Source organism: Panthera onca, chromosome D1 (assembly GCF_046562875.1).
Source record: "Panthera onca isolate mPanOnc1 chromosome D1, mPanOnc1 haplotype 2, whole genome shotgun sequence".
In the NCBI taxonomy this organism is placed as follows: domain Eukaryota; kingdom Metazoa; phylum Chordata; class Mammalia; order Carnivora; family Felidae; genus Panthera; species Panthera onca.
In genome coordinates this window covers 33,924,864-33,952,126 of record NC_138348.1, presented here as the reverse complement: position 1 = coordinate 33,952,126, position 27,263 = coordinate 33,924,864, and the positions used below count along the sequence as shown (strand labels likewise).

At 36.1% G+C, this 27,263-nt stretch overlaps 1 protein-coding gene across 3 annotated transcripts in view; it reads left to right on the top strand.

The window, feature by feature from the left end:
• Window positions 1-27,263, top strand: part of ANO3 (anoctamin 3) — a 420,829-nt gene that overhangs the window by 318,988 nt on the left and 74,578 nt on the right. For all 3 annotated transcript variants that reach the window (XM_060606231.3, XM_060606232.3, XM_060606233.3), the window contains 6 exons: window positions 1,282-1,388; window positions 4,115-4,170; window positions 7,947-8,068; window positions 11,783-11,917; window positions 19,429-19,525; window positions 26,282-26,342. In XM_060606231.3, coding sequence (XP_060462214.1) covers window positions 1,282-1,388; window positions 4,115-4,170; window positions 7,947-8,068; window positions 11,783-11,917; window positions 19,429-19,525; window positions 26,282-26,342 — 578 coding nt within the window. The remainder of the gene's footprint in view (window positions 1-1,281; window positions 1,389-4,114; window positions 4,171-7,946; window positions 8,069-11,782; window positions 11,918-19,428; window positions 19,526-26,281; window positions 26,343-27,263) is intronic.

Sequence of the window (27,263 nt, the reverse complement as noted above, 5' to 3'; positions counted from 1 at the left end):
GTATACAGATTAGCATGAAACAAAGCGGAGTAAAATCAACGTGTTAGGAAAGACACAAATACAATGCACGTTTGTACAAGAGAGGGGGAAGCTACATCCAGAGGAAAGGATCTAGGAAGCCTTTTTGAAGAAGATAGTCCTTTTCAGCAGGTAAAAATGTGGAGGAAGGTGGAGAGAGGTGGGGAGAAAGACATTAGAGACAGCAAAATGCCGAGACAGCAAAAGAAGTGTGACATTTTAAGGTGTGATAAATTCTACAATTTGACCAATCAGATGCAAGAAGCCAGAGCTGTAGGGGATCAGACTGAAGGAGAGGCTGAAATGCAAAAATAGAAACCTGAGAAGAAAATGAAAAATTTAATTATGCACGTAATGCTGAAACATTAAAAGTAGGAGTGCTCTAAGAATCAGAACTATGCTGGAAAGGTCAGGTTGGAAATTGGACAGCCAGTTAAGAGGACATTCTTCTCATAACCTAGGCAGTAGGACCTAGTAGCTCAAAGCCAGAGAAGGGCAGTTCAGGTAGAAAAGTTGATTAGTTCAGCAGTTATTTGAATATGGATGGTAAAGAGAAAACAAGAATCATAGAAGACCTAATACTTCAGTACTAAGTGCCAGAAAAAAAATGGCAGATTATTAGTCACAGAGATAACTGGAAAAAGGAAGCAGTAGAAATTGAGCATGCTTCCATTTTTTTGAGGCTCCCGGCATATGACAAAGTAGATGCTAAAACAGACCCTTCTTTTCCTGTCAAGACCACCCTTTTGCTCTTTACTCATTAGCTCTAATATGGTTCCTCTTTGCAAAGCTTCCTACCTGGGTAGAGTACAGGGCATGAATGGAAAGGGAGAACTATTGTCACTCGTTGCTGAACTTCTAAAAACAAGACAAATTAGCTTGGAAGGTGTGGTATGGGCAAATTATATCAATTTTTAATGTGTTCTATTTGGCACTATATTGCTTAAGGGAGTACAAAATTTACGGGAGCCAATGGACAATCTAATGCTGTCCTTGTTTCATGCTAAACAAGAAATATGAGGACATCCAAGCTTCCTTATAAACTGAAAGATACTTAAATGAATATTTGATAATGTCTGTATTATTTATAAGTATATTTTGTCTCTGCCAATTGATTTTTTTTAAGAGGATGGTTTGACTTACTATACCTCTCATGCATTAGTTTTAATGGGAGAACAGATGGATGAAGACCTATGAATTTGTAACTGTTGCTGGACTCTGTGCTCTGCTTTGAATATTAAAACAAATCCCTTATCTTAACAGCTTCATAATAAACAATAAGGACACATTCTTCAGTAATGCTACTCGAAGCAGGATAGTCTATCACATGCTACAGCACACCAAATATGAAAATGGAATATCAAAAGTGGGTAAGAACACTAATTAAAAATATAGAAAGGGTAGAATTTGCTGTTACTAATTATATCCAGAAATATTTATTTTGACATCTGAAGCTTTGCCCTCATGCGTTAAATATGAGGATATAATGCATTGAGCACAAACTCTAAGTATTCCCTTCTTCAGCCTTTCAGTAAAACAGAACTAAATAAAACAATAACAACAAAAACTTCTTCAAGGGCATTTAGCCATATGTATCATATCAAAACATGAAGAGTGCTAACACTTTGGAACAGAAATTTCATTTCTTGAAAATTTTCTTAAAGAAATAATCAGACTTTTGAATAATATCTGTAGAAGTTTGTTAATAGTGGCTTTGTTTTATAAACAAAGATTAGAGTAGAATAAAATTGTAAACAGTTTAATTGTCCATCATTAGGCACTGACAAAAGTTAGCTTCGTTGCCATAAATGCATCCATTTAAAACTGTTATTCTTAACTCAATTCTTTTTTTTGCATTATTATTTTCCATATATTTATTTATTTATTTATATTATACATATACACACATATATATAATATATATATAATTTATTGTCAAATTGGTTTCCATACAACACCCAGTGCTCATCCCAACAGGTGCCCTCCTCAATGACCATCACCCACTTTCCCTTCTCCCCCACCCCTCATCAGCCCTCAGTTTGTTCTCAGTATTTAAGACTCTCTTATGATTTGCCTCCCTCCCTCTCTGTAACTTTTTTTCCCCCTTACCATCCCCCATGGTCTTCTTTTAACTCAATTCTTAACTCTTGACTCAAATTTATCAAACATCTGTTATATGCTATATGTCACAAAAAGCATATGACACAGACCCCTTACTTGTGGAAAATTGAAAATTAGTGGTTAGTTCTCCATTTACTGACTTTGAAAGAAATCTGCAATGTATAGTCATGTGAAAAAAAGGACAGATTAAAAACTGTAAGTCTAAAAAACCCCAAATAAACAACAAACTATAAGTCTAATGTAATCCCATTTCCTAAACGCACATTTATAAAAAGATAAAAGTCTGAAAGAATGTATATACAACTTTTTAGAAATTATCTCTAGAAGGTGAAATAACAGCTAATTTTAACTTTCTGAATTTCTGTGTTGCTTAAATGTGTAGCAGTATGCTGCTACTACATGTATATTGCAAAAGAAAATTTCACCTAGAAAAATTAAATGAAATTGCAGTTTACGTAGTGCAGAGCAGAAAACAGTGGGTAACAGTCGAGCTGGTCTTTTACTTATTAGGGTGAAAATTACAAGACATGAAAGAGATTCAATGTTAGTTATGTCCTAAAATCCTTACAAATGAAAAGTTGACACACACTGGAAACTTGGACCAATCTCTACTGAATTGTACTAAAATATAGTGCCACAGAAGTCAAATGTACTATGTCAAGTCATTTTTTTCAAGTCAGTCATTTTTTTAAAAAAGGAAAGTTCAGACTTTGGTTCTCCTCTGATTAATAATTTACTTATTGCAGAGTAGTCAAAATAGCTAATTTGGACACTAAATCCTTACAAAAAAAAATTGACACCTAGTTTTCTACATAAGAAATAAAAATAGAGGAATCCAGAATACAAGTTAAAAGTGTGTCTAAATGATAGCATTATGTGCTTATGTAGTCTTTATGACATTTCAAATGATTGCAAAGATACTATGCCCTTTGTGGAACATACAGTATACACAGAAGAGTATAAAAATAAAATTAAAAGTCCCCAAACCCAGTTGTCACTCTCCCAAAATGATACTGAATATATACATAATAAACTTGCATGATTCTAATAATGATGTGTGTGTGTGTGTGTGTGTGTGTATATATATATATATATATATATATATATATATATATATATATATACATATGTATGTATGTTGTGTTATATATGTGTATAATATATGATGTATATATATCATTATTAGAGTCATGCAGTGTTTATGCTTTTCTGTCCCTCTTAAAAAGTATTTATGAATATTTTATCAAGTTGTTTAGTATGTCTGAAACATTGTAAATAGTTGTACAATATTCTATTCTAGGCATTCAATAAATTGCAGTTATTTACTAAGCACCTTATATAAATGTACCATAATAATTAAATGATTTCCCAATTTTGGATGTACAATGATCTTATTCTTTACCAATGTAAACAATACTGCAACAAAAGTTATTCTCCCCAAATTTCCCAATATCTAATCTTACAAAGACAGTAAGAGAATGTCCATTTCACTACACTGTCACTGAGATGGAGGAGATTTTAAGAAGTGTCACATATTGCTGTTTGTCTCTTTGGTTCAGTATTAAAGATTTCACAAGACCAATATCCTTCTGAAACATTTTTTCTTTTTTGAGAGGACACCTCCTTGGCTTTTTTGACCAAATGTTGTTGTTGTTTTGAGGCAGAAAAAAACCCTGCTCCAGTTTCATGTGATCCCAAATAAATGGTATTAAAATGCCTCCTATTTCGTGATCTGGCAAAGTGCCATATGTTAGTACCTTAGAAATCTCCTTGCTGAATGTTGTCAGGACACAAATAGATTCTTTAGTATCAGTCTTTCACAACCCCACTGCCCTCAGAGGGGATGTGGCTATGGATGTTGTTTGGGTTGCTTTAAGTTGTTAAGTTACTTTGTTGTCCCAAGTATATGTGTGTTTCCCCAGAGGAAAGTCTTCTTTCAACAGACTCAAAAACTGTTTTTTTTTTCTCTTTCCAGGTATCTGTAAACTTATAAATAATGGCTCATATATAGCAGCTTTTCCTCCACATGAGGTAATTTTGAAATACAATTTCAATTAAAAAAAAGTTTCTCATGATCAAAATGCTGATTTTTTTTTTTTAAGTCTGGCTGCCGTCTTGTGAGAGGATTCAGTCAGCAAGTGGCCCTGGGCCTCTCTGAGTCCCCATTATGATCTCTGGCTGCACACTGGCCCCTGTGCTCCAGAACCTTTGTGCAATTTGTCCCATATTAGGAGTCGTGGCCCCAGAGAGAACTCAGGAACATTGTTCAACCACTCCTACCTCCTTCCTCTGTTCCAACACAGAGTTCTATGCTTGACCCAGCTTGGGATCCGTACCACTCTCAAACAGGGCAGGTTCTGGTTTGTGCCTAAGACAAACCCAACAACAAAAACCTACACCCCATTATTTACATGATTCTCTGCCAGGTTATTACCTGTTTACTAATTTTAAGTAGAAATGCCTGCTCCAAGCTGTGGTGAATTCTACTGCTGAGTCATGAACGACATTTGAATCAGTTTTGAACATCCTCTCCCAACACGCACACACACACACACACACACACACACACACACACACACAATTTTTGAGGCAATTTTGCATTTTGAAATAAGAACAGGGTCTTTAGAGGTTTAATGTCTGCAATCTCAAGACCCATCCTTTCTATTTATAAAGGCTGAGGATTCACAGGATGTAATCCCTATATCTGAGGAATTCATAGTCTAGTAAAACGCATAAGGGATAAAAAGCATTGAGCACTTCCTATTTGGCACTGAGCTCAGTGTTTTATATGGATTATCTTATTTAATCCATAGACTAACCTTTTGAGATAGACAATAGTAATAACTCCATTTTTTTAAGCTAGATCATTGAGGCACAGAAAAGCTATTAAAGGCACAGACTTAAGACCAAGAAGCCAGACTCCAGTGCTTGTATTCATTGTGGTATGCCTACTCACAGTAGGAAAAAGAATAATAACAGGTAATATGTTAGCTTGTTTCATGAGACAGGCCCTGTGCACCTATTTTCTTGTTACTCTGACAGTAATCTTGGGGGGGTATATATTATTATTTTCTCATTTTAGAGATACAGAAACAAGGCTCAAAGAGATTAAACACTATGTCAGATTTGACGTAGTCTGTAAGGGGTGAAGTGTTCAGTGTAGCAAACCTAAGGCCCTGGGAGAGCTTCATAGCAAAAGAAGGTTTCGTTTGTTCTCTGTGTAAGTAATTTCACCTATATAACTAGTCTGTGTTCTAACAGTTTGACACTTTCTTGTGTGAAATTTGGAAACTATTAGGAATCGATTGTAAATAACACTCATTTTCCCACTCATTGTTATGTGTTGGTTGGAGGAAGGGACTATTATGAAGAGGTAGGGGAGGTGGTCACTGAGTGCACATGGTTCTCTGAAAAGAGATGGAAATACATGGACCAGCAGGGGTCATCATTGCAGTCAGTTTTCTCTTACAGCTACCTGGTGTCACTGTCAACCCAGAACAGTATGGTTGAGGTTCTTGAGCAGAATTAAAACAATGATGTACTAGGGATTCTAAGCTTAGCTCCTAAAACCCAGGAAGTACCTATGTCTGACCACTGAGAAGGTGACCACTGGGAAGGAAATCAGATATTTTAAAAAGATGATCATGAATGACTGAAAGAAAGCTGAGATTTTGGTTCACCTTCCCTTACTTACCTGATCTCAAAGCAGTCTACCTTAACAAGCCAGTCCAATTGCATAAGCAAACAAATCTTTCCCAAATGGACATACCCCATGCTTGAAATCTTGACCTTCACTTTCATCTTCTTAGCTTCTGATCTTTAGCCTTTAAAAACCTTGGGCTCTCTTAGGGAAGAAAACTTGAACTGCACCACAGGAGGAAAACTTTTCTCTTCTTCCTTTTGGGGTTCTTGGGCTAGCCTAATAATTAAGTTGACATAAAGCAGGTTAATAGGAGAAAAGCAAATTTACTTATGCATGTATAGGATCCCCGCAAAGACATGAGAGCCTCTCCAGCAGTCAGGCAATTGAGGTTTATATGCTATCCTGAGCTAAGAAGAAGAGGGCAGGCATCTGGGACTTGTGGAGGGAAGGGACAGGGAAGGGAGACAATTCGTAGGATGATGAGAGGACGAATATTGGATGAGCCAGTGCTTGCCATGTCTTGTAGATAAGTATTTCTTATGTAAAAAAAGTTATCTTTGGTAATACCTCTCTTCCTCTCATAGGCTTCCTATCTAAATTATTTTAAGAAGTTAAGGGGTAGGTAAAAAACTCTTCTTGAGTCTATTGGCCCTAGTTATCTTCAGCTTAGAAATAATCTACATGCTGAGGCCCCTGGGTAGCTCAGTCAGTTAAGCGGTGGACTTTGGCTCAGGTCATGATCTCATGATTTGTGAGTTTGAGCCCTGAGTCAGGCTTTCTGCAGTCAGCACGGATCCTGCTTTGGATCCTCTGTCTCCCTCGCATTCTGTCCCTACCGCATTTGTGTACCCATTCATGTGCCCACTTGTGCAAGCACACCCTCTCTCTCTCTCTCTGTCTCTCAAAATTAAATTAAATTAAAAAAAAAAGAAATCATCTACATGCCAGAGTAGCACATTCTGCAGTCGCCCATCCTGAAGCCCCTCAGCACTTTACCTGTACTCCCATCTTTACCTAATCAATTTATCTATTTCATTAGAAGACCAGAGGTAAAATCCACATGTGTTTCTCATTTCAGTCTTGAGGCATCTGCAGACCATGATTCAAGGTGTCCTCTCTCTTTGTAGGAACTCACACCCCTGGTTGTCTGGGATCACTCAGATGATAGTTTTCTACTTTTCAATGGCCACAATATATCAAACTCTGCAAATTAACTAAAATTGATTTTGTACTCATATGTGCATGCATAGCACTTTATAGTGATTATCCAAGTGGACCCTCACAAAGCTCCTCTGTGGTAGAAATCATTAATATTTATTATTGTTTTCATCATCTACATGAAGAAGCTAAGGCATAACTCCACTTGTTTTAAAATTTGGTTAAACTGCTTATAAAAGTAGAATCACACATTGGAATGAGAGGGAGTTTGTCAAATCCTGTGTCCTAAGTTTTGGTTTAGAAAATAGAGTTGCCATATCTATTGCCCTCCTTTTTTATTATAAGTGTAAAGCAGTTCAGCCTTCAGGAAACACTGTCCTCTATGAGGCATATATATTCTCTGTGTCTGAAATTGTAACCCATGCAATAGTTTTTGAGGGGAGATATAAAGAACTTGAAAATGTGTCCATTTTTGGAATATCTTATCTAAATTAAGTTTTAAGTATTCTAGAATTTAAAACCTTGAATAGCAATTGTGACGTAGACTTCTTACACTTTTTGATTGAACATTTGCCTTCTTAGCCTCTGTAAATGAAATCAGTATTTTCTGGGACTGAATTGCTTCTTAAAGCAGAATAATACTCTTAATTTCTGAAGTAAAGATTACAACAATTTCTCTCAATGATGGTGAGGGTATAGTGTTTATTAAAAGGCCTGAGGTTACAAACAGTAAAACCTAAATTCTTTATTTTAAATGAAAGGAACCTCATTGGTTTAAAAAGGGACTTTAAGAAAGGATTTTTAAGGGACTGTCAGAATATTTTCAATGAAAGAGAAATATATAAAGGCATTACTACATTATTCCAGTGATGGGCTTAAATTTAAAATTTCTGCAGCTTTCAATAAGCTGTTAAATTGTTCTGTAGGGAAAAAAATAGTAAAAGCAGTTCCAATTTAGTTCACATATACTAAGAGAATGTGTATCAACTTATCTTATGTGTTTCAGGGAGCCTACAAGAGTAGCCAACCCATCAAAACGCATGGACCTCAGAATAATAGGCATCTATTATATGAGCGCTGGGCACGCTGGGGAATGTGGTATAAGCATCAGCCCTTGGATTTAATCAGGTAATGTGGATGGATCAATATTAGATGCTCTATTATGCTGTTTTGTTGTCATTTTCATAGATTTGGAATTATTTAATTTAGCCACCAAATCATCTATATCATTCAGGATGCAGTTAGGAAAAAGAAGCCACTATAGGTGTTTCAATAAAGGAAACTTAACTTAGGGATTTGGTTATACAGGGGATAGGAAAGCTGGGAAATCAGGCAGGAATAGTGAGGCAACAGCAAAAAATTGCTAACAACCTTAAGGCTGGAGGGAAAATGGGATAGTGTATATTTCAGAGCCCACTCCTTGGGCCCTTGGGCAGGAGCTATACCATCCATGACTAGGACTGTGTGCAGAAAACTGAGTGTTGGAAGTGGAACCATGGAGAAGGCATGGCTATGCTGGAGGATGGCCAAGAAAGAAGGCCAAGAAAGATCTTGTTTCCCTCTTCCTTCCACCTTTGACTCCTGGCCCAACTTAACCAGGAGCTATTTACAATGGAACCTGTGTAATTGACTTCCCTGTGAGAACAAACCAAAACAGGGAAAGGCAGAAAATGGATTTGAGAGCAAAGAGGAAAATGACCAACATGGCATCTATGCATATACTTGTCTTTCAACAAAGATTTTGTGTGTATCTATTCTATTCCAGGAAGTATATTTCTAGTGAGTAACTGCTCTCAACTGAATTAGTCTCCAAATATTGTCATATTCATGATTTATTTAATTTTTGTGGGGGATAATATGTTCTTTTAAAAAAATCAGGAAAATATATAATAAAAAGGACTTAAGTTTCTAGCTAACTATAAATATTCTTAGAATGAAAGAAAAAAGAGCATTCATAAGTTTATATATGTTAATATTTTGAATTCTTTATGAAATATAAATATCAAGAATAACTCATAACTGTTCCCAGAAGAAAACTGATAGAACTGATAGAATAGAAGGAGTATCTGAAGAAAATTTAATAAAAGAATTATATACAGAAGTATAAATAGTATCAAGGGAGCAAACATGATGATGACGAAGCTTCCAGAGACTAGCAAAAGTTGGATATTGTCATCAATCCTAGGCCTGGAGGAACAAGGGGAAGGAAGAGTTGATAGGATTGGGCAAAAACAGAAGAGGGCGATGCCTGACAGAAGCTATAGTCTTAGGAAGAAAGCAGCTCCGGCCAGGCCATGCACCAGGAGGGAGAAAGTCAGGATAATCAATACATCAATATCTCTTTGATCACACCCTGGGATCTTCTGCTGGTGGTACCTTCAGTTGGCCAACAAGTCCATCAGGAAGCCAGAGGAAGGGAGGAGCATAAGTGATACAGTCCATGAAGGTGAGCCTCCTGGGGCACAGAGCAGAAAAGAAAAGCTTAGCACAAAGATCTGGAAGTACGGATCATAATATCCAGCACCAAACCATTTTTATTTCAAACATATTTCAAACTTGGGCATATCCCAGATCGAGATGTGTTTATTATAATTCTTTCGATCATAACAAATTATCAGATTCTGATTTATGTAGGGGAACGAATTGTTATTTTAGGGATACGTGAACACAGTGAGATGTGCTGGTTCACAGAACCGTATTTACTAGGTACTAAAACAAAGTTGGTATTTTCAAGCAAACATTTCAGTGTCAATAATTCTCTTATTTGCTGGACACATTGCCATTGCTGCTTCAGGTCATTTCAACAAGTGATAAATAGAGTTATTTGGCTACTATTACCAACTATTTGGATATTATCATTGAAGGAAATTTTTGCTTATGAAAATCATATATTTTGTGTGTACATGGCTGAAGAGAGAGAGAGGAGATGAAGGAACAGCCCAAGCTGAAGGCCAGAAAAGAGTATAGATACCATTTCAACGCATTCCTCCTCTCCAGGAACCTGCTTGTTACCGAAATACAAATCAGATCAAAAGAGAGTGACTATGGGTGAAGTGTAGTGCGGAGTGATGCCAATAGCCACCCCCTCTTCCTCCTTGCCTTCTCATGGTTTTTGAGATATCTCTAGAGATCCTAGAAGATTGTGAATACCAGTACTCAAAGTCAAAGGGGTTTTCACCAGCTTTCTCTGCCTGGAAATAGCTTCTCCCTCTCCTGAACCAGATCTAAAATCTGCTGTAACCTATGTGATTAAACTACTGTCAAATAATATTGTTGCCCCTCTGGACTTCAACAATGTGTAATCGAAAATCTCAGTAGAATTCTGTCTGTATAAGGGAGGGTTGTCTGTGCAATGCTCTATGATTGTTATTGTAAAGGCATTCCATTATGTTAGTAATATGTGCTAAAAACCTACTCCTCTCATAGAGAAACACTTGTTAAAAGGAATAAATGGCTTGTTTGAAATACCTGTTAATATAAGCTTTCCTCTGAAGTAAAAAATTATCGTTGTATGAGAAGTGAATGGACCACTGATCTATGTCTCCCAGGAGAAATCAATGTAAAAACAAAAACTTAGATAAATGATCCTTCATGGAGGATGACTCCATTTCTACACCTGGTAGAATATACAAAATTTTAATTGACATAATACAGAGAAAAATAATAATTTTCAGAAAGAGAAGCCTTGTGAAGGGAAAAATAACAAGAAAAATTTCTTCCCAACAAGAATCTCTGCCCAGTTGCAGTATTCCTAAATGAATAGTAAAACACCAATGTTTAAAACTATTGCTGGGACAAAATTGTGTTACGTAGCCATTTTTAGAAGATAGAGACCAAGTAGTAGTAGAGAATGCAGGAAACTATTATTTCTTATCAGAGCTTTAGAAACTGTGTAGCAGTTGGTATTGTCAGAAGACTTTGTGAAAAGAGAGAATTGGGTAGTCATTAGAATTGTCCTATCCATCTGCCATTTCCATAGAAACTATGCTCGTCAGCTCAAGGAAAATAAAACACATTCATTTCCTTAGCTTCATTCAATACTCCCTGTGGTGGGAGCCAGTGAAACAAGACACAGATCCACTTCTAGGCACTTGCAGTCTTATGGGGAGGGAGAGAAAGGGAAGAGTGACAGATAATTAATTGTCTTAAAGTGTTGTAAATTTAGGACACTGGAATGTCAGTAAGGGCAGTATAGGAGCAAAATCAGGGCTATCTTACCCAGGGTTGTAGTGTAAGTCAGGAAAAGCTTCTTGTAAGAAGTGATACAAACTGAAGGATGCATACAGGCCAGACAAGGTAAGAGAGTCAAATGTAATATTCCAAAGTCAGGGAACAGCGCTAACCAAGGAAAGAATCATGTGCTCCAGGAACCACAAAGTTAACTTTTGTTGTGGAAAGTGTAACATAATTGTGCAGATTGTGTCTAGCAGAAGGGAGTCTGGCCAAGGGTGCAGATGGAGACTGAACTGGAATCTACTCTCAGCATCTACCTATAGGGGAGACTTCTTTCCCTAATTCACACAAAAGTAGTTTGGTTTAGTATAGTTCAGTGCATGGAAAACAAAGAGATTCTACTAGGAGAATGGAGAAAGGCAAGAGTTGGACCATATTAAGAAATTTGACACAGAAAGAAGACATTTTATAAAATTGCCCCTTCTAATGTTTGAAGATAAACAGCATCACCATCATTGGATTCATTAGCAAGTGGGAATATTAAGATACGCTACATGGAACTGAGCAGGAGCTGAGCTGTTATATCCATCAAATTCTGACCAGGTGTGACAGCAACATTTGTAGTGTTACTTACGTTACCTTAAGCTAAGAGTTGGCTTTCTTGTGCAGGCTATACTTTGGTGAGAAGATTGGGCTGTACTTTGCTTGGCTGGGATGGTATACTGGAATGCTGATTCCTGCAGCACTTGTTGGCTTGTGTGTTTTTTTCTATGGGATATTTACAATGAATGCAAGTCAAGTAAGGTAAGCTATTAACAGACTTATTAAAATGTGTTGGCCTTTATTCTGACTGGGCACAATCTTTACGATAATGCTGACTATAAAAAGCAAGTCATGGTGCTACAATTTATTTGCTGTTTTTTTTTTTTTTTTTTTTGAGGGGAGGGGAAAAGCACTATTTTTAAAAGGCTATTCCATATTTTTATATGCAAATTCTATTGGGTAAGTTCTAAGACTGTTTCTCTTTATGCAAAATTTCTCTTGCCAGTACATCCCACATAATAATTCAACAATGCAATGAGAGTCTTATGTAATTTACATTTTCATAGTATTTGCTAGTCTAGAAAGCCCTCTCAGTACAGTAGTTCAAATAATTAGAATAGCTATAATTCTTTAAACACTTACAATATACAAAGAGCCTCCTGTTAATGTTTTTTTTTCTTTTGATATGAGCTTCACTACCACCCTTAGAAGTGAGTATTCCTTTTTTGCATCTGAGGGAACCTTACATAGTTAGAGAATAAACAAATACATAAGTATCTGTAGCACATGATTCCAGCTCTAAGTAATCCTCTCTCCTGAGAACATAAAATCAGTTTGTATTTTCTTCTTCTTCTCTATAAGAACATTTTTTATAGTACCAGCTTAAGGTATCAAGACAGTAGTGAAATAAGGTTTCACAAAAATCAAGCAGTTATCAAAATGGTGATTTTCTGTTAAAGTTGAAATACTCAAGATTTGGGTAAAGGCACAATACATTATTATTCAGCAGAGATAAGACTCACCCCAGCATTAAAGAATCCTCTTAGCAGCATCTTCTATTTAATATATACAAGGATATCATCAAGTTCAGGCTTGTATGATACAATTCAAAATTATGAAACGTACTTTTTTCTCCTTTGGTCCATCTTTTAACCATGGCCTCGCTACTGGGTAGTAATCATGACAGTTAATGGGATCATAAAAATTCATTTCCTTGAATTTTCTCTAAATATGTATATATATATATATATACACACATATATATATACACACATATATATGTGTATATATATATAATTTGCATATGTATATATATAATTTGCATATGTATATGTATAACAATTTGCCTAAAAACAAAATACAGTAAAACCTTGGTTTGCAAGCATAATTCATTCAGGAAACATGCTTGTAATCCAAAGCACTCATATATCAAAGCGAATTTTCAAGAATCATCACCTTAATTGTGATCATGTGATATTTGGCATCACATACTATTTGTATTCCAAGATATCGCTTGTTTATCAAGTTAAAATTTATTAGAAATGTTTGCTCGTCTTGCAGAACACTCACAGAACAAGTTACTCAGAATCCCAGGTTTTACTACTTTCTCTGTCCTAGAGTTAAATCCAGTTCCATAACCAACTTCCTTGATTTGGTTTCTCAGTGTCCCCTTGTTCTCCATGAAGGCCAACTATTAATTAGTTTGAACACTAAGAAACACTTACTATTCAAAAAACAGTTCATCTGGTCATATGTTTATTTCAGAGATTTGCAAACTCACTACAAGAATGGAAAGCAGCATCTTCCGGAACAAATTTGTGCCCAGTGGGAACATCCATCCCTATGTGGGCATATCTCTATATGCTGTTGAATCAGTATCCTCTGAGCCTAAGAAAACAGGTTGTGTACCAAAGTTATAGTGTCTTGAAAAGAAAAACTTTTTTTGTGCTACTTTTCTATTCTCTGTTTCTATGAATTTGGCTTTTTTAAAGATTCACATATAAAGTGATACCATGCAGTATTTTTTTCCCCCTCTGGCTTATCTCACTTGGCATAATGCACTCAAGCTCCATCCATGTTGTCACAATTGGCAACATTTCCTTTTTTCTCATGGCTGAATATTCCATTATATACTATACCACATCTCCTTTGTCCATTCATCCACTGATGAGCACTTGGGTTGTTTACATATCTTGGCTATTGTAAGTAATGCTGCAATGCACACAGGAATGCAAATATCTCTTCAAGATCCTATTTTCATTTCCTTTGAACATATGTAGATATTTAAAAGTGGGATTCCTGGATCATATGGGAGTTCTATTTTTAATATTTTGAGGAACCTCCATATTGTTTTCCATAGTGGCTGCACTAACTTACATTCCCATCAGCAATGTTTTGATTATAGGCATCCTAACAGGTGTGAGGTGATACCTCATTGTGGCTTTGATTTGCATTATTACCCTGATGATTAATGATATTGATTCACCTTTTCATGTACCTGTTGATTTGTATATCTTCTTTGAAAAAATAATGTCTATTCAGTTTCTCTGCCCATTTTTTAAATCAGATTTTTTGTTTGCATTGAATTGTATGAGTTCTTTATATACTTTGGATATTAACCCCTCATCAGATATATGTTTTGTAAATATTTTCTCCCATTCTGTAGATTGCATGTTTGTTTTGTTGGTTAATTTTTACATATGGTGTAAGATAGGGGTTCAGTTTCATTCTTTTGCACGTGAATATCCAGTTTTTCCAACACCATCTATCAAAGAAACTATCCTTTTTCCATTATATATTTTGGCCCCTTTGTTGAAAAGTGCCCACATATACATGGGTTTATTTCTGGGTTCTGTATTCTGTTCCATTGATCTAGGTGTCTGTTTTTATTCCAATGCCATAAGTTTTGATTACTATAGCTTTAAAATTAATATTATTTGAAACCAGGAGATATCATGTTTTCCATTTTGTCCTTCTTTCTCAAGATTGCTTTGCCTATTTGAGGTTTTTCATGTTCCATACATATTTTAGGATTGCTTTTTCTATTTCTGTGAAAATACCATTGAACTTTCATAGAGATTGCATTGAATCTGTAGAAGTCTTTGTGTAGTATGGACATTTCCACAATATTAATTCTTCCAATTCATGAGCACAAAATATCTTTCTATTTATTTGTTTCTTTTTCAATTTCTTTCATCAACATCTTAGTTTTCAGTGTGTAGATCTCTCACCTCCTTAGTTAAATTTAACCCTAATTATTTTATTCTTTTTGGTGCAATTGTAAATGGGATTATTTTCTTAATTTCTCTTTTTGATAGTTTATTGTTAGCGTATAGAAATGCAACTGATAAGTGTATATTGATTTTGTATTCTGCAACTTTATTGAATTCATTTATTAGTTCTAACAGGTTTTTTTGGTAGAGTTCTCAGGGTTTTAGAAAACTACTCTTTTAATATGAATGGATGAAGACATAAAATGATTCTCAGATGGTTAGCTATTGTTCAGATTGGTTCTATGGAGAACATATTCGCAAAGTTTTACCATGTGTTGTAGACTCTGTCCTCTATCCCTGCAAAGCTGAAAATGAGCAAAACAATGAAAGGAATAGATTTGCTCTTGCTATTGATTTATGTACCAACAGAGTAAATTAGACTTCTTGTATATAAGTACCTTTAGAACAAGGAGTGCTTTAAAAGGCATTAGCAAACTCTTTTCTTCAGCGCTTTATGGTATTCTGTTACTGCTACTCTGTCACACTATAATTAACATCTTGTCAGACTTTCTATTCTAAACCAAGATAAGCATCACTGAATATCTTGACTTTCAAAACTTCATGGGACTGAAATTTTCTATTCAAGGTGTCAGACATGGTTAAGTCGTAGGTGTTATGGCAGGTCAGGAGAGGGCATGGGGCTTTTATTTGGTGTTGCATTGTCTTAGTATTATTTTATGAAACTCTTTATTTTTTATTACAAGGTAACAAAATGTTAAGCTGAAGATTGGGTTGGATTTATTGTGTTTCTACTGTCTATATTTATATAAATTAAGGTCATATTACCTGTTCTGTAGCTCATTGTAGAATTATGTAGCAGCAATCAATTTGTGGATTTTATTGTATATATATGTACATGTGTCTATTTATATGTGTTCATTGGCCTTACCTAACCAAATGTGGTCAGATTTTTGCTGGCAGAGTACATATCATAGGGATGTGAAAATGAACAAGCAGGCAGATAAAATAGTTTTTCAGGTCCAGAACAAAGAGCAGAAGCCCCAACTTTCTGGTCCCTTCTTTCCTCTTTGGTATTAGAACTTGCCAAGAAATTTATGTGGTTTTCAGTATCAGACCAGCCTTTCAAAATCAGTTGGGTAATACAGGACCTCTTGAACCCTCTCCTGACAACATCCTTAGCAATGAAGTTTCTATTTATCTAGTGCCTACGATATGCCGGGCACAGTATCAATATCCCTTATGTAATATCCCAGTTAGATATTATCTTCATCTAGAGACGAATAAATAGATCCTCAGAGAGGTAAGTGACTCGGTCAGGAGAATGTATATAGTATGTGGTCAGCTAAGTTTTAAACCTTTACTGGATTCTTTTTAATTGTGGTAAGACCACTTAACATTAGATTTACCCTGTTGACAAAATTTTAGGTGAGCATTACAGTGTTATTAACTCTAGGCACAATGTTGTACAGCAGATCTCTGGAACTTATTCATCTTCTATAACTGAAACTTTATATCTGTTGAAGAGCAACTCCCCACTTCCTCCTCTCCTCCCCTCTGGCGACTACGATTCTGTTTTGTTTCTCTCAGTTTGACTGTTTTAAATACTTAAAATATGTGAAGTCATGGAGTATTTATCCTGTGCGTGGCTTATTTCACTTAGCACAATGTCCTCCAGGTTCATCATTCATGTTGCTGCATATGTGGAATTTCCTTCTTTTTTTTTAAGGCTGAATAATATTCTATTTTGTGTTTATACCACATTTTCTTCATCCATTCATCAGTGGACACTTGGGTTATTTTCGTATCTTGGCTATTGTGAATAATGCTGTAATGAACACAGGAGTGCAGATTTCTCTTCTAGATCCTACTTTCAGTTCTTTTAGATATATACCCAGAAGTGGGATTGCTAGATTATATGGTAGTTCTAGATTTAATTTTTTGAGGAACCTCCATATTGTTTCCCATAGTGGCTGCACCATTCTACAGTCCCGCCAACAACGTGCAAATGTTCCAAAACCTCCACATCTTTGCCAACACGTGTTACCTTTGTTTTGTTTTATTCTGTTTGGTAATAGCAATTCTAATATCTTGCGATTTGGTTTACTTTCCCCCAGTAATTATATCTAATTCTAAAATCCATGTTTTGCTCATGCTTCCATACTGCCTTCCCTTAAACATACTTTCACATTTTCACTTTCCTCAAAGTGACATCACCAAGCACCTTTTCTGTGCTTTGTCGTCTTTATAGGATCACAGGAGGGCCCGGGAGTGGGTCCAGACATCCACCCCGAAAGGACAAATTGCTAGCTTCTCCTGCTATCTTAAGTTGGTGGTAATTATTATTTCCTTCAAATCAGCCCTTGGTGGTATGTCTGACAATAGATGTCAAATAAAAGAAAGCCACAATTCAAGTGGTGGTTTCTGTTATCAGGCTGCGCAGAAGATATGAAGAAACACTCATGCTGTGCACTCTCCCTCCCTCTAGTGGTTAACTAAACTCAAAGAAATTTGTGCTAGTATTAAATTCTTTATTTTAGGCTAAAATATGTGTTGTCAAAAATTGTTTATTTTTTTTATGTTACATACCGAGTTAAACATTGAACAACTTACCAAAAATGAATTTAATAATTCTGGAATTCAAAATAGTGTTCAGTCTGATGGTTTGGGATTCTAGACATGGTGTTTTGATAGATTTGTGCTTTTGTTTGACAATTTAAGAGATGGGAAATATGACGTGGTAAATACTGCCTCTAATACTTTTTAGTATGGGATTTCAATGCAGGACACATTGTGTTATTCTTGAAACACAATGAATTTTAAATTGTAAGCAAAATTTCCTTCAAGGACTGTTTTAATTCTTCTTGTTCCTACAAATTAGTAGCATTACTAAGAGGAGGTATCATCTTTTTCTTTTGGTCTTTTAATATGTATGTTTTACCTGCTTTACTTCATATAGACATCCCAATTACTAGCAAGATGGTGTGTGTGAAAGTAGGAGAATTATAGTATTTTTTAGACCCATAACACTATCATCATCATCAATACAAGTTTTATAAGAAAATTGTTTACTTTATTTTTTATTTGCCAGATTTTTTTATTCAATTACAGTTAACATACAGTGTAATATTAGGTTCAGGTGTACAATATAATGATTCAACAGTTCTGTGAGTTACTCCGTGCTCATCATCAGAAGTGAACTCAATCCCCTTCACGGGAAAGTCACTTTTAATATGAAATAAAAACATTTCTCTTTGAGATACGTTGTAGCTGATGGAGAACTTGACCTAGAATCACAAAAACCTAAATTAGGCTCCCCGAAGTACCTCTTTTTAGCTGTATGACCTCAAGCAAATTACTTAAATTAAACATCAGTTTACTCTCAGTTGTGGAGATAATTAACCATTGCAGGAGATTGCAGTGAGGACCAGACTTAATGGACATGAACCCACTTTTGCCCACTTTAAAGCACTGTATTACTATATAGTATTATTACTACTATTTATTCCCACTTTAGAGTGAGATTTTATACATCCAGCATTTGAAATACATTGTTTTTTTGCTTCATTTGAGGGTGTATTTTTGAAAACAGTAAATTGTGTTGTAAACACTGCCAATTAAACCTTTATTAACAGTTGCATTTCCAGACTTACTGTTAAAAGCCTTTAAATTACTTTCAACATTTCCAGAGCAGATTTAATTAAAGACAATTTATTTAGAGGCTACTAAGTGGGAAAGGGCCACTTCTGACAGATAAACGCACAAAACATTTTAAAAATGGGTTGCTGTGAACTCAGGCTGAGAGGCTTTTCAGAAATTGTTACTGGTGCCCTACTCCTATCACAAGTCATCTAAAATGTATGCTGAGATCTTTAAAAGGTAGTGGGCATAAAACTGAAGAGGCAAGTATTATCAAGTTATATTCTAATAGAAAATATAATAGGTTTCAGTAAATAAAGACTATGTCATGTCATCATGACTGTGTGTCAAGACACCACAAAAAAAAAAAGTCAACTCCCTCAAATTTCCACTGAATGTGATGCCCCTGTTGGCTGGAGGGTGAGTTATGAATTTGTGTGGATTTGTGTGAATTATGGGTGCTGTTCATCTTGGTGATTCTAAGGCGTGAGATCCAGGAGAAAGATTTGATTTTAGCTCAGCCACTTCCAAGCTGTGAGCTTGGCTGAAACTCCCGTGGGTGTTCCTTACAAGATTACCCTCACTGCCACGAAATCATGTGTATCTATCTTTGTAACAAAGCCCACAAGTGTCTCACAGGTGTCAGATATGGCCTACTATCATTACCGTATCCAGGCAGAGACTTCTAAAACTGAAGAAGTCAACAAAAATGTCTGTATCACAAATATCCTAAAAGTTTGAGTTGGAACCACTCTAAGTTCTTGCTTACCTGTCCACCACTCCCACTATCCGTGTCTTCTTTTCCTCTCTGCCTTGCTGCTTCCCACAGGACTAGCCAGAGGAGCTAAGCACCTTCTTAAACGTGGAGGTTCATGCTTTCTCTCTCTTCTTTGGTTTCCCAAGCCAAGAAATTTGCAAGGCCACTGAAGTCTTCATGTGCCCTCTCTGTGACAAGAACTGCTCACTGCAGAGACTCAATGAAAGCTGTATCTATGCCAAGGTGAGTGTGGACCCTCGCATTCTCCTTCCCGAGCTCTACTTTTCCTCAGAAGTAGGTAGGAAAAAGTGAAAACTTGAATAGATCATCATTCGGCAGCAATTATAAAATGAGTATATTTTTATTTGAATATTTTAGTCTTCCTTTGTTTTTATAACCGATTATTGTCATATGGACATAAACTTCCACTTGGAATGACATCTAGATTCTTTTTAGGAGAAGATGATTATATCTCTTGCTAATGATTAAATTTCCATCATCCATGAATACTCATTACAACACTTTTAATTTTAGGGGTACCTGGGGCTCAGTCGATTGAATATCCAACTCTTGATTTCAGCTCAGGTCATGATCGCAGGGTTATGGGATCGAGCCCTGCACTTAAGATTCTCTCTGTCCCTCTGCCCCACTCCCCAGTTCATGCTCTCTCTTTCTCTAAATAAAAAATAAAAACAAACAAAAAACCCCAATACTTTAATTTTACAAAAAAGGAAACAACATACTAAAAATTCTCAAGTCGCTGCCTATTAGGATAACCTGAAGGCTCTTAAAACTTCTGAAGCCCAAGCCATACCCCAGAGTAATTAATTAAATCAGTATCGTTGGGTTTGGAACATAGACATCCATCTATTTTAAAACTTCCCAGATGGGGGTGCCTGGGTGGCTCAGTCGGTTAAGCGGCCGACTTCGGCTCAGGTCATGATCTCACGGTCCGTGAGTTCGAGCCCCGTGTTGGGCTCTGTGCTGACAGCTCAGAGCCTGGAGCCTGTTTCAGATTCTGTGTTTCCCTCTATCTGACCCTCCCCTGTTCATGCTTTGTCTCTCCCTGTTTCAAAAATAAATAAAACGTTAAAAAAAATTAAAAATAAATAAATAAAACTTCCCAGATGATTCCCATGTGCATACAAGTTCGAGAAACTGAATTTTACTATGATTATTGTTTATATTTAAAAGTTTTATTGAAGTATAATTAACATATAATAATATGTACACATCTAAAGTGTGTAAATTGACACATTTTGACATTATATATGCACCTGTGAAACCATCACCGCAAGAAGGATAATGGACATATAATCACTTCCAAAAGTTTCCTCATGGCCTCTTGTAATCCCTGCCTCCCTCTCCTCCCCAGTTCCACCCCTGTGTCCAGGCAACCAACTGCTTTCTGTCTTTATAGAAAAGTTTGTATTTTCTAGAGACTCTTATGTAAATGGAATCATACAGTTTGTGGGTTTTTTTCTGGTTTCTTTCACACAGCATAGTTATTCTGAGATTCAACCATGTTGTAACATTTATCAGTAGATCTTTTCTTTTTATTGCTGAGGAGTATTACATTACCCTATGCCAGAATTTGTCTATCTGTTTATCTATTAATGGACCCGTGGGTTGTTTTGAATTACCATTTTACCTAAAGCTGCTCTGAACATTCATCTGCAAATCTCCATATAGGCACTGTTATTTCTCTTGGGTAAAAACCTAGGACTAAAATGATTAGATTATATGATAGGTGGGTGTTTAACCTTCTGAGGTACTGCCAAAATCTTTTCCAAAGCATTTATACCATTTTACATTCCTATCCACAGTATATGAGGGTTCCAGTTTTCCATACAGTCACTAATCCCCAGGATGGCTAGTCTTTTTTATTCTAACTATTCTAATAGATGTGTAGAGGTATTATAATTTAGTTACTTGGAAATAATTTGGTCCTTTTGGGCCTTGCTTTTTTTTAAGTTTTATTTATTTTGAGAGAGAGAGAGAGAGAGAGCCTGAGCAGGGGAGGGACAGAGAGAGAGGGAGACACAGAATCCCAAACTGGCTCTGTGCTGTCAGTGTAGAGCCCAATGCAGGGCTCCATCCCATGAACCCTGAAATCATGGCCTGAGCCAAAATCAAGAGTCAGATGCTCAACTAACTGAGCCACCCAGGTGCCCCAGGTCTTGCTTTTAAGATTTGTAAGGTAGGTTCATAGCAGTACTGTAACTAGCATGATTTTTTCCTCGCAATGAAAGCAAGATCTGGCCGTGTACTGTAGCAACTGCACTGCAAATAGAGGATTTCCAGTCTGGCTGGTGGGAATGGGCTCACTAATAATCCTTTCAGGTGGTTCTTTCCTCAAGAGGTTTCCTCACGGACACGCTCACTGGGCACTGTCTGGGGTGCCCATGTTTACATCCTACGAACTCTTTCCGTGCAGTTATCTGAGGCAGTTGTAATGCTCACCTCACGTGTTTCCTTCCTCCCAAGGATCATTAATGGCTCTTCCTGCCTAGTATCCACTGTCTTGAAATCTGTTGCTTATGTATTTTGTGCATTTTTTGTTGTTTCCAGAATGGGGATAAAATCAATCTCAGTTACTCCATCTTGTTCAAAGTAGAGGTCTCTATACAATGAGGTTTGATGAGGCAGAGTATAAAATCAGAAGTCACTCAATACCCTACTACAAGACCAAACCTAGTAAAATTAGCTTCTGGATAGTTCATTGTGAATACAAGGCATAGGAAAATCTGTTTTGTTTATAGTTTAGTTTATAAAATTATACTTAGTTTTGAATTTGTTTAAGTGTTCCACAAAGATGTCTTGTTTTGGGAAGCATTTTCTCAATATGTTTTGCAAAAGCCACATATTAAAGTTATGAGATGTAGAGATACATGTCCTCCTAACCCATGCATTTCAAGGATATATGACAGCCTTAGGGATACCAACAAATCCATATATATTTTACTTCTACTTTTACTTGTACAGAGTTAGTAAAACACACTAGCAGTATCTGAACACTAAAAATAAGAAACACCCCTAATGGCAGAGTGATAAAGCAAAGAAACTGTCAAAGGAAACACTAAATATAGGAGGCGTTTTGTCATTATGCAATATTAGTAGAAAAGAGTATGTATAGGGACAGGTATGACTAAGAAAGAATTCAGTTAATAACTATTTTAAGGAAGGTGGAAAAGTTACCTTGCAGAGGAGAATATTGTGTTCTGGAACAATGCAAGAAATAAACGCCACCAGGAAGAAATATTTAATATGTATTATATATGTTTCTCTGGCTAAGATAAAATGTAAGTACTCGTTTTATACATTAAAAATAAGAATTACTATTCTTTCATTGATGGAAATAATGTTCTTTTTTAGAAATGGTTTATAAACTTACACATCTAGAAGTTATTTGAAGGGAAGTGTCAGAAATAAAGGAACAGATGATTACCAAAAAACAGGCCAGACAATCTAGGATCATCTGGCCACGTCTTCTAGAAACTTGCTAATTTCTTGTGGAGTCATTCACCGCTTGTGACAAGTAACAGAAAATTAAATCTGTCATATTTTATTGAAAAGTATGCATGTGTACATGTAATTATTTTAATAATTTAAAGGATGTATTTCATGGAACAAAAATGGTCCCATCATATGATAAAAATTTTATTTAAGTACATTAACATTTTCTTTGATGATTATTTTCAATTTTAATCCTTAAAAATATGGTAATTAAGAAATTTTTGCAATTAAGTAATTCAGTGATGTTTGCACATTTATTTAAAAGCACCTAACACCACAATGTCGTTCGCATTATGGTAGGATTTTTCGTTTAAGGTGCTATCATTGGATAGAAGAGTTCTGCATTGTTTTCTCATATAATTTTAAAAGTGCCTCAACCCTCGAGGTGAGCCTTGTTCATAATAGTTATTAGTTTCTGGGTTTAACTTAATAAACTTTTACTCAATACCAAATATGAGCTCAGACCATATATTTATATTGAAGCTACAATAGAAAGAGGACAGAGTATTTTTTAAGAAACTTCATAGAAAAGTGGGTATGGGATCACATAAGACATTTGTTAAAAAGTAGATTCTTGGGCCCCAAATCCTAAAATTCAGAATCAATTGGTCAAGATAAGTCTTAGAATTCTGCATGTTAACAAGCTCCTTAGTTGATTTCTAGGACCACATTTAACAAAGATATTGCCCTAAATAATAATGGATCAGGAATGGAGAGGAGGTTGGGTGTGGACTACTGATGTTTCCATGTTTGATGCAGCTTGTAATCAGGTGCAGTGGACATAGGCAGTTACACAGATTTTGCCCTGTCTGAGAATGAAGGACTGAAGAAGTGAGAGAGGCATGAACTCCAGCCTAAATTCCAACTCCTTTCTCCTCTTTGCACATAATAGCCTGGTCTGCAAGGTTGAATCTGCCCAAGAAGTGCCTGTTCTCCTTGGCCCACAGGGGCTTTAATGGAGTATCAGTGGCAGTTTCCACATGCTTATGCTCCTCTGAACCCGTCAAACAATTTTAGAGACAGACCCAGCAACTACAGCAGAAGAGGAATAGTCTGTAAGCTTCCAACCTAGTAAGAAATTTACCTCTGAACATACCCACATTTATTGGTTTCTAGCCACACTCAACTCTCCAAGAGAAATGAGATGTCAAAGATAACGGAGAATTTGTGCTTCAACACAGTTTTGTTTGAGGTTCAGTTTGCTTCTGTCTTTATATATTATTCCTATTCACATCAACGATGTTGAATAAAATGCTTGTCCATAGGTCCCCCTGTGCATAAAGCGGAGGTGTTTTTCTCATAAAATAAGTCATTGCAAACATACACTTGTAGATAAGACAAACTTCCTTTTGCTTTTGGAAAAGTCTATTCTGTTTTGGGAATTTTTTTTGAGATTTCATCTGGAATTTTCTTTTATAGGGCAAGCAACCCTTTCCTATTGAGCAGAATGCCTCTTTCCCCCTTTATTCTCCTGCCAATCATCCGCTGAGCTTGAGCCATCCATGCTATGCTTGACTCTTTCTTCTCCCTGTTCCCTGTTTTCATTCAACAGCTCTTATATCAACACCCTCAATGCAACCCTTAGCACCTCAAGCTATAACCACAGGCATCAAATTGCTCTTATTGTGTCTGTGGCCCCCCACATCATAATGCATCCCACCTATCTTAGTGGCTAATATTTTAGTGGCTCTCACACAAGGATTTTATACTTTTATACTCCTCCTTAGGATAAGTTCTCAAGTTTTCCATTAACTCCCATTTTAGCTTAATCTCCCATTACATACATGGAATCTGACATTACATGAGGATTACATGTATACCTTGCTGTGCCTAATGGATGTATTTCTAAATCATTCATGTTTAATTTATGGAGTAAAAAAAAAAAGGTACCTGAAAGATTTGTAAACAAACTTAGAAGAAATAAAATGAAAAACATTTTTAGGGAAAACATTGCATAAACTATAACAAATCATATTCATACCACACAATTATTAAGCATGGCTTTTCATTTGCCACTTTTCTAAAAGGACTGTTCTTTCTGGAGCAGGAGAGAGCCATTATTCCTTAGTGACCTTTAAGTCCCCATGTGTAAAGTCTCTGTTCTAACACTCTAAGAGGCTGTTTCCTGCACTAAGTCTGTTATAAAGGAAAGCAGACAGCTGTTCAGCTGCTTGGCAACAGCAGGTGTCTCCATGGGATGCCTTTGGAAACAGAAACGCTGGATTCCCCCACTGGGTGTAATTTTATGAGCACTGTAGGAGAATTTCTTTATGGCCCCTTTCTCTCCTGTACATAATATATAGTGATGACTCTTGTGAAAACCAACTCACATGACATTTTTAGAACTCCCAAACCTCATCATAGAAGTTCAGGGCCATCCAGGACATCTTGCACCTACCCACAAACCTTCGAAAGGAGCACATGTGTTGTATAATGATATTTTCAGTAGCATTCTATCACAGGAAAACACACCCTACCTTTATCTGTTTTACATATTGTTTTGCAGAGTGTTCCAGATGTTACAATTAAAATACATATCAATATTGTTTTAATGCTCCCACTGACCAGTCTCTAGACTGTAGACTGAGCAAAACAAACGCCATTCTATTCCCACTTCCCTTATAATAATGTTCTTTTGCCCTTATTTGGCCTTTCTCTCCTGTGAGGATAGTATCCCTCTTCTCCCTATAGTTTCTATAGTATTTATATGACTGTCAAATATATATTGCCGTGGCTATACTGTTTTAATATCCCTCACTATAAGTATAGTGAGGGCATTATGCAAATGAAAAGAAGCAAAGGTAAGTTGAATTTGCAATTTATTAAAATCAATCTTTGCAACCATGAATATTGTATTCAGTAATACAATTTTTTGTTCTTTATAAAAATTCAGATAATGTCTGATTCAAAAACACTCGGACTATATCCTAAATCTTAAGTGATATATGAAACTTCTTTAAAAAAAAAAACAACTCATAGCCACTATTGGACCCATGGCACATTCTGAAAGATGTCAGAAAGTAGGGATAGCACTGTGATACTTTCCACTGAAAGTTCTGGCTCATAGGTGGAATTCTTCATTTTGCAACTTCCTCAGTCCTGGACGTTTTGCTGACAGGAAGTGCAGCTAGGTATGCCTCAACTGAAAAGCTAACTTTACCTTGACCATCTATGCCCCACAAATACTTCCTCAGGGTACTAGAGCCACTTCTAAGCAGAAATTGAAGGTGAAGTCCAAAGGGAAGAAAAGGAAAGAAAGAAAAAAAGGGGGGAGGGGAATGCTGATCCCTTACATCTCCCCAAAGAGAAAATCATATGAAACAGTTTCAGGACCCATGAAAGGATCTCATATCTCATATTTACAAATCATAAAATAATGTGATTCCTTTTGGAAAAAAAATCATAGAATCTAAATGTAGATGGCAATCACTAGATTATTATAATCAATATGTGACTAATATTTTTGCTTTGTTTTCCATTAAGGTGACATATTTGTTTGATAATGGAGGAACGGTCTTCTTTGCTATTTTTATGGCAATATGGGGTAAGTAAGTTCTTCTGTTACTTAATTCCTGTTACTTAACTTCTGAGGCTACTGCTGTGTTTCTTCACACACACATGTGCAGGCACACACATGTCCATTTAACAGTGAGACCTCTTGCTTTGTTTGCCCTCTTCACACATTCAGTGCTTCTTTGGGAATTTAACTATTGATCTAATCCTCTAGTCCCTAAAACCTCAACCTTCCTATACTAAGAAGTGTATTTTTCCTGCCGAAGGTAGGTGGTAATTAAGAACAAACTTTAACATATGACTGAAAGATGTCATATGAATCCAAATGACACTTATTGTATTTCTGCTTGTAAAAGTGATGCTCAAAAATTTTTGTTTGTGTAATATTTCCATTCATCAATTTTTTAACCTTATACTTTATACACTTAGAGATACAGAATCTATCCCATATATGATCAAGCAATGATACCTAGTACATAATAAATCTTGCTCTTATTTAACATCTTAAAACTGTAAAAATTATGTACAAATATATGCTTTGGCTGACTTTTCCCCCCATGATTCTCATTGAGTCTTTAAAGCACCCAATTAATTGAGGCCTAAAATAAAACAGTTTAGAATTTCCCACTCTTTGAAGAGAAGTGATTCTTTTCCTGGTTAGGGTCAGTTTTCCAACCATGGCCCTGTTGAAGGCAATGTCATTGTCAACTTGGCAACTCAAGGGGCTTACCATGGATGTGCTGATATAGGAAAGCTAAATGTACTAGAGAACAATCTCTCACTCCTATTACTTTAATTTCCCAGGCACAGAAACTCTGTATACTCTTTCTTGTTTTAAGTCAAAATTAAAAATAAATTACTCTTCCATTGTTCCTTGAAGAGAGTGACAATCTTGATGTATGGCATTAGGAGTATAGGGTTAATTAAATTATCAGGCAGGGCAGTCATGGTG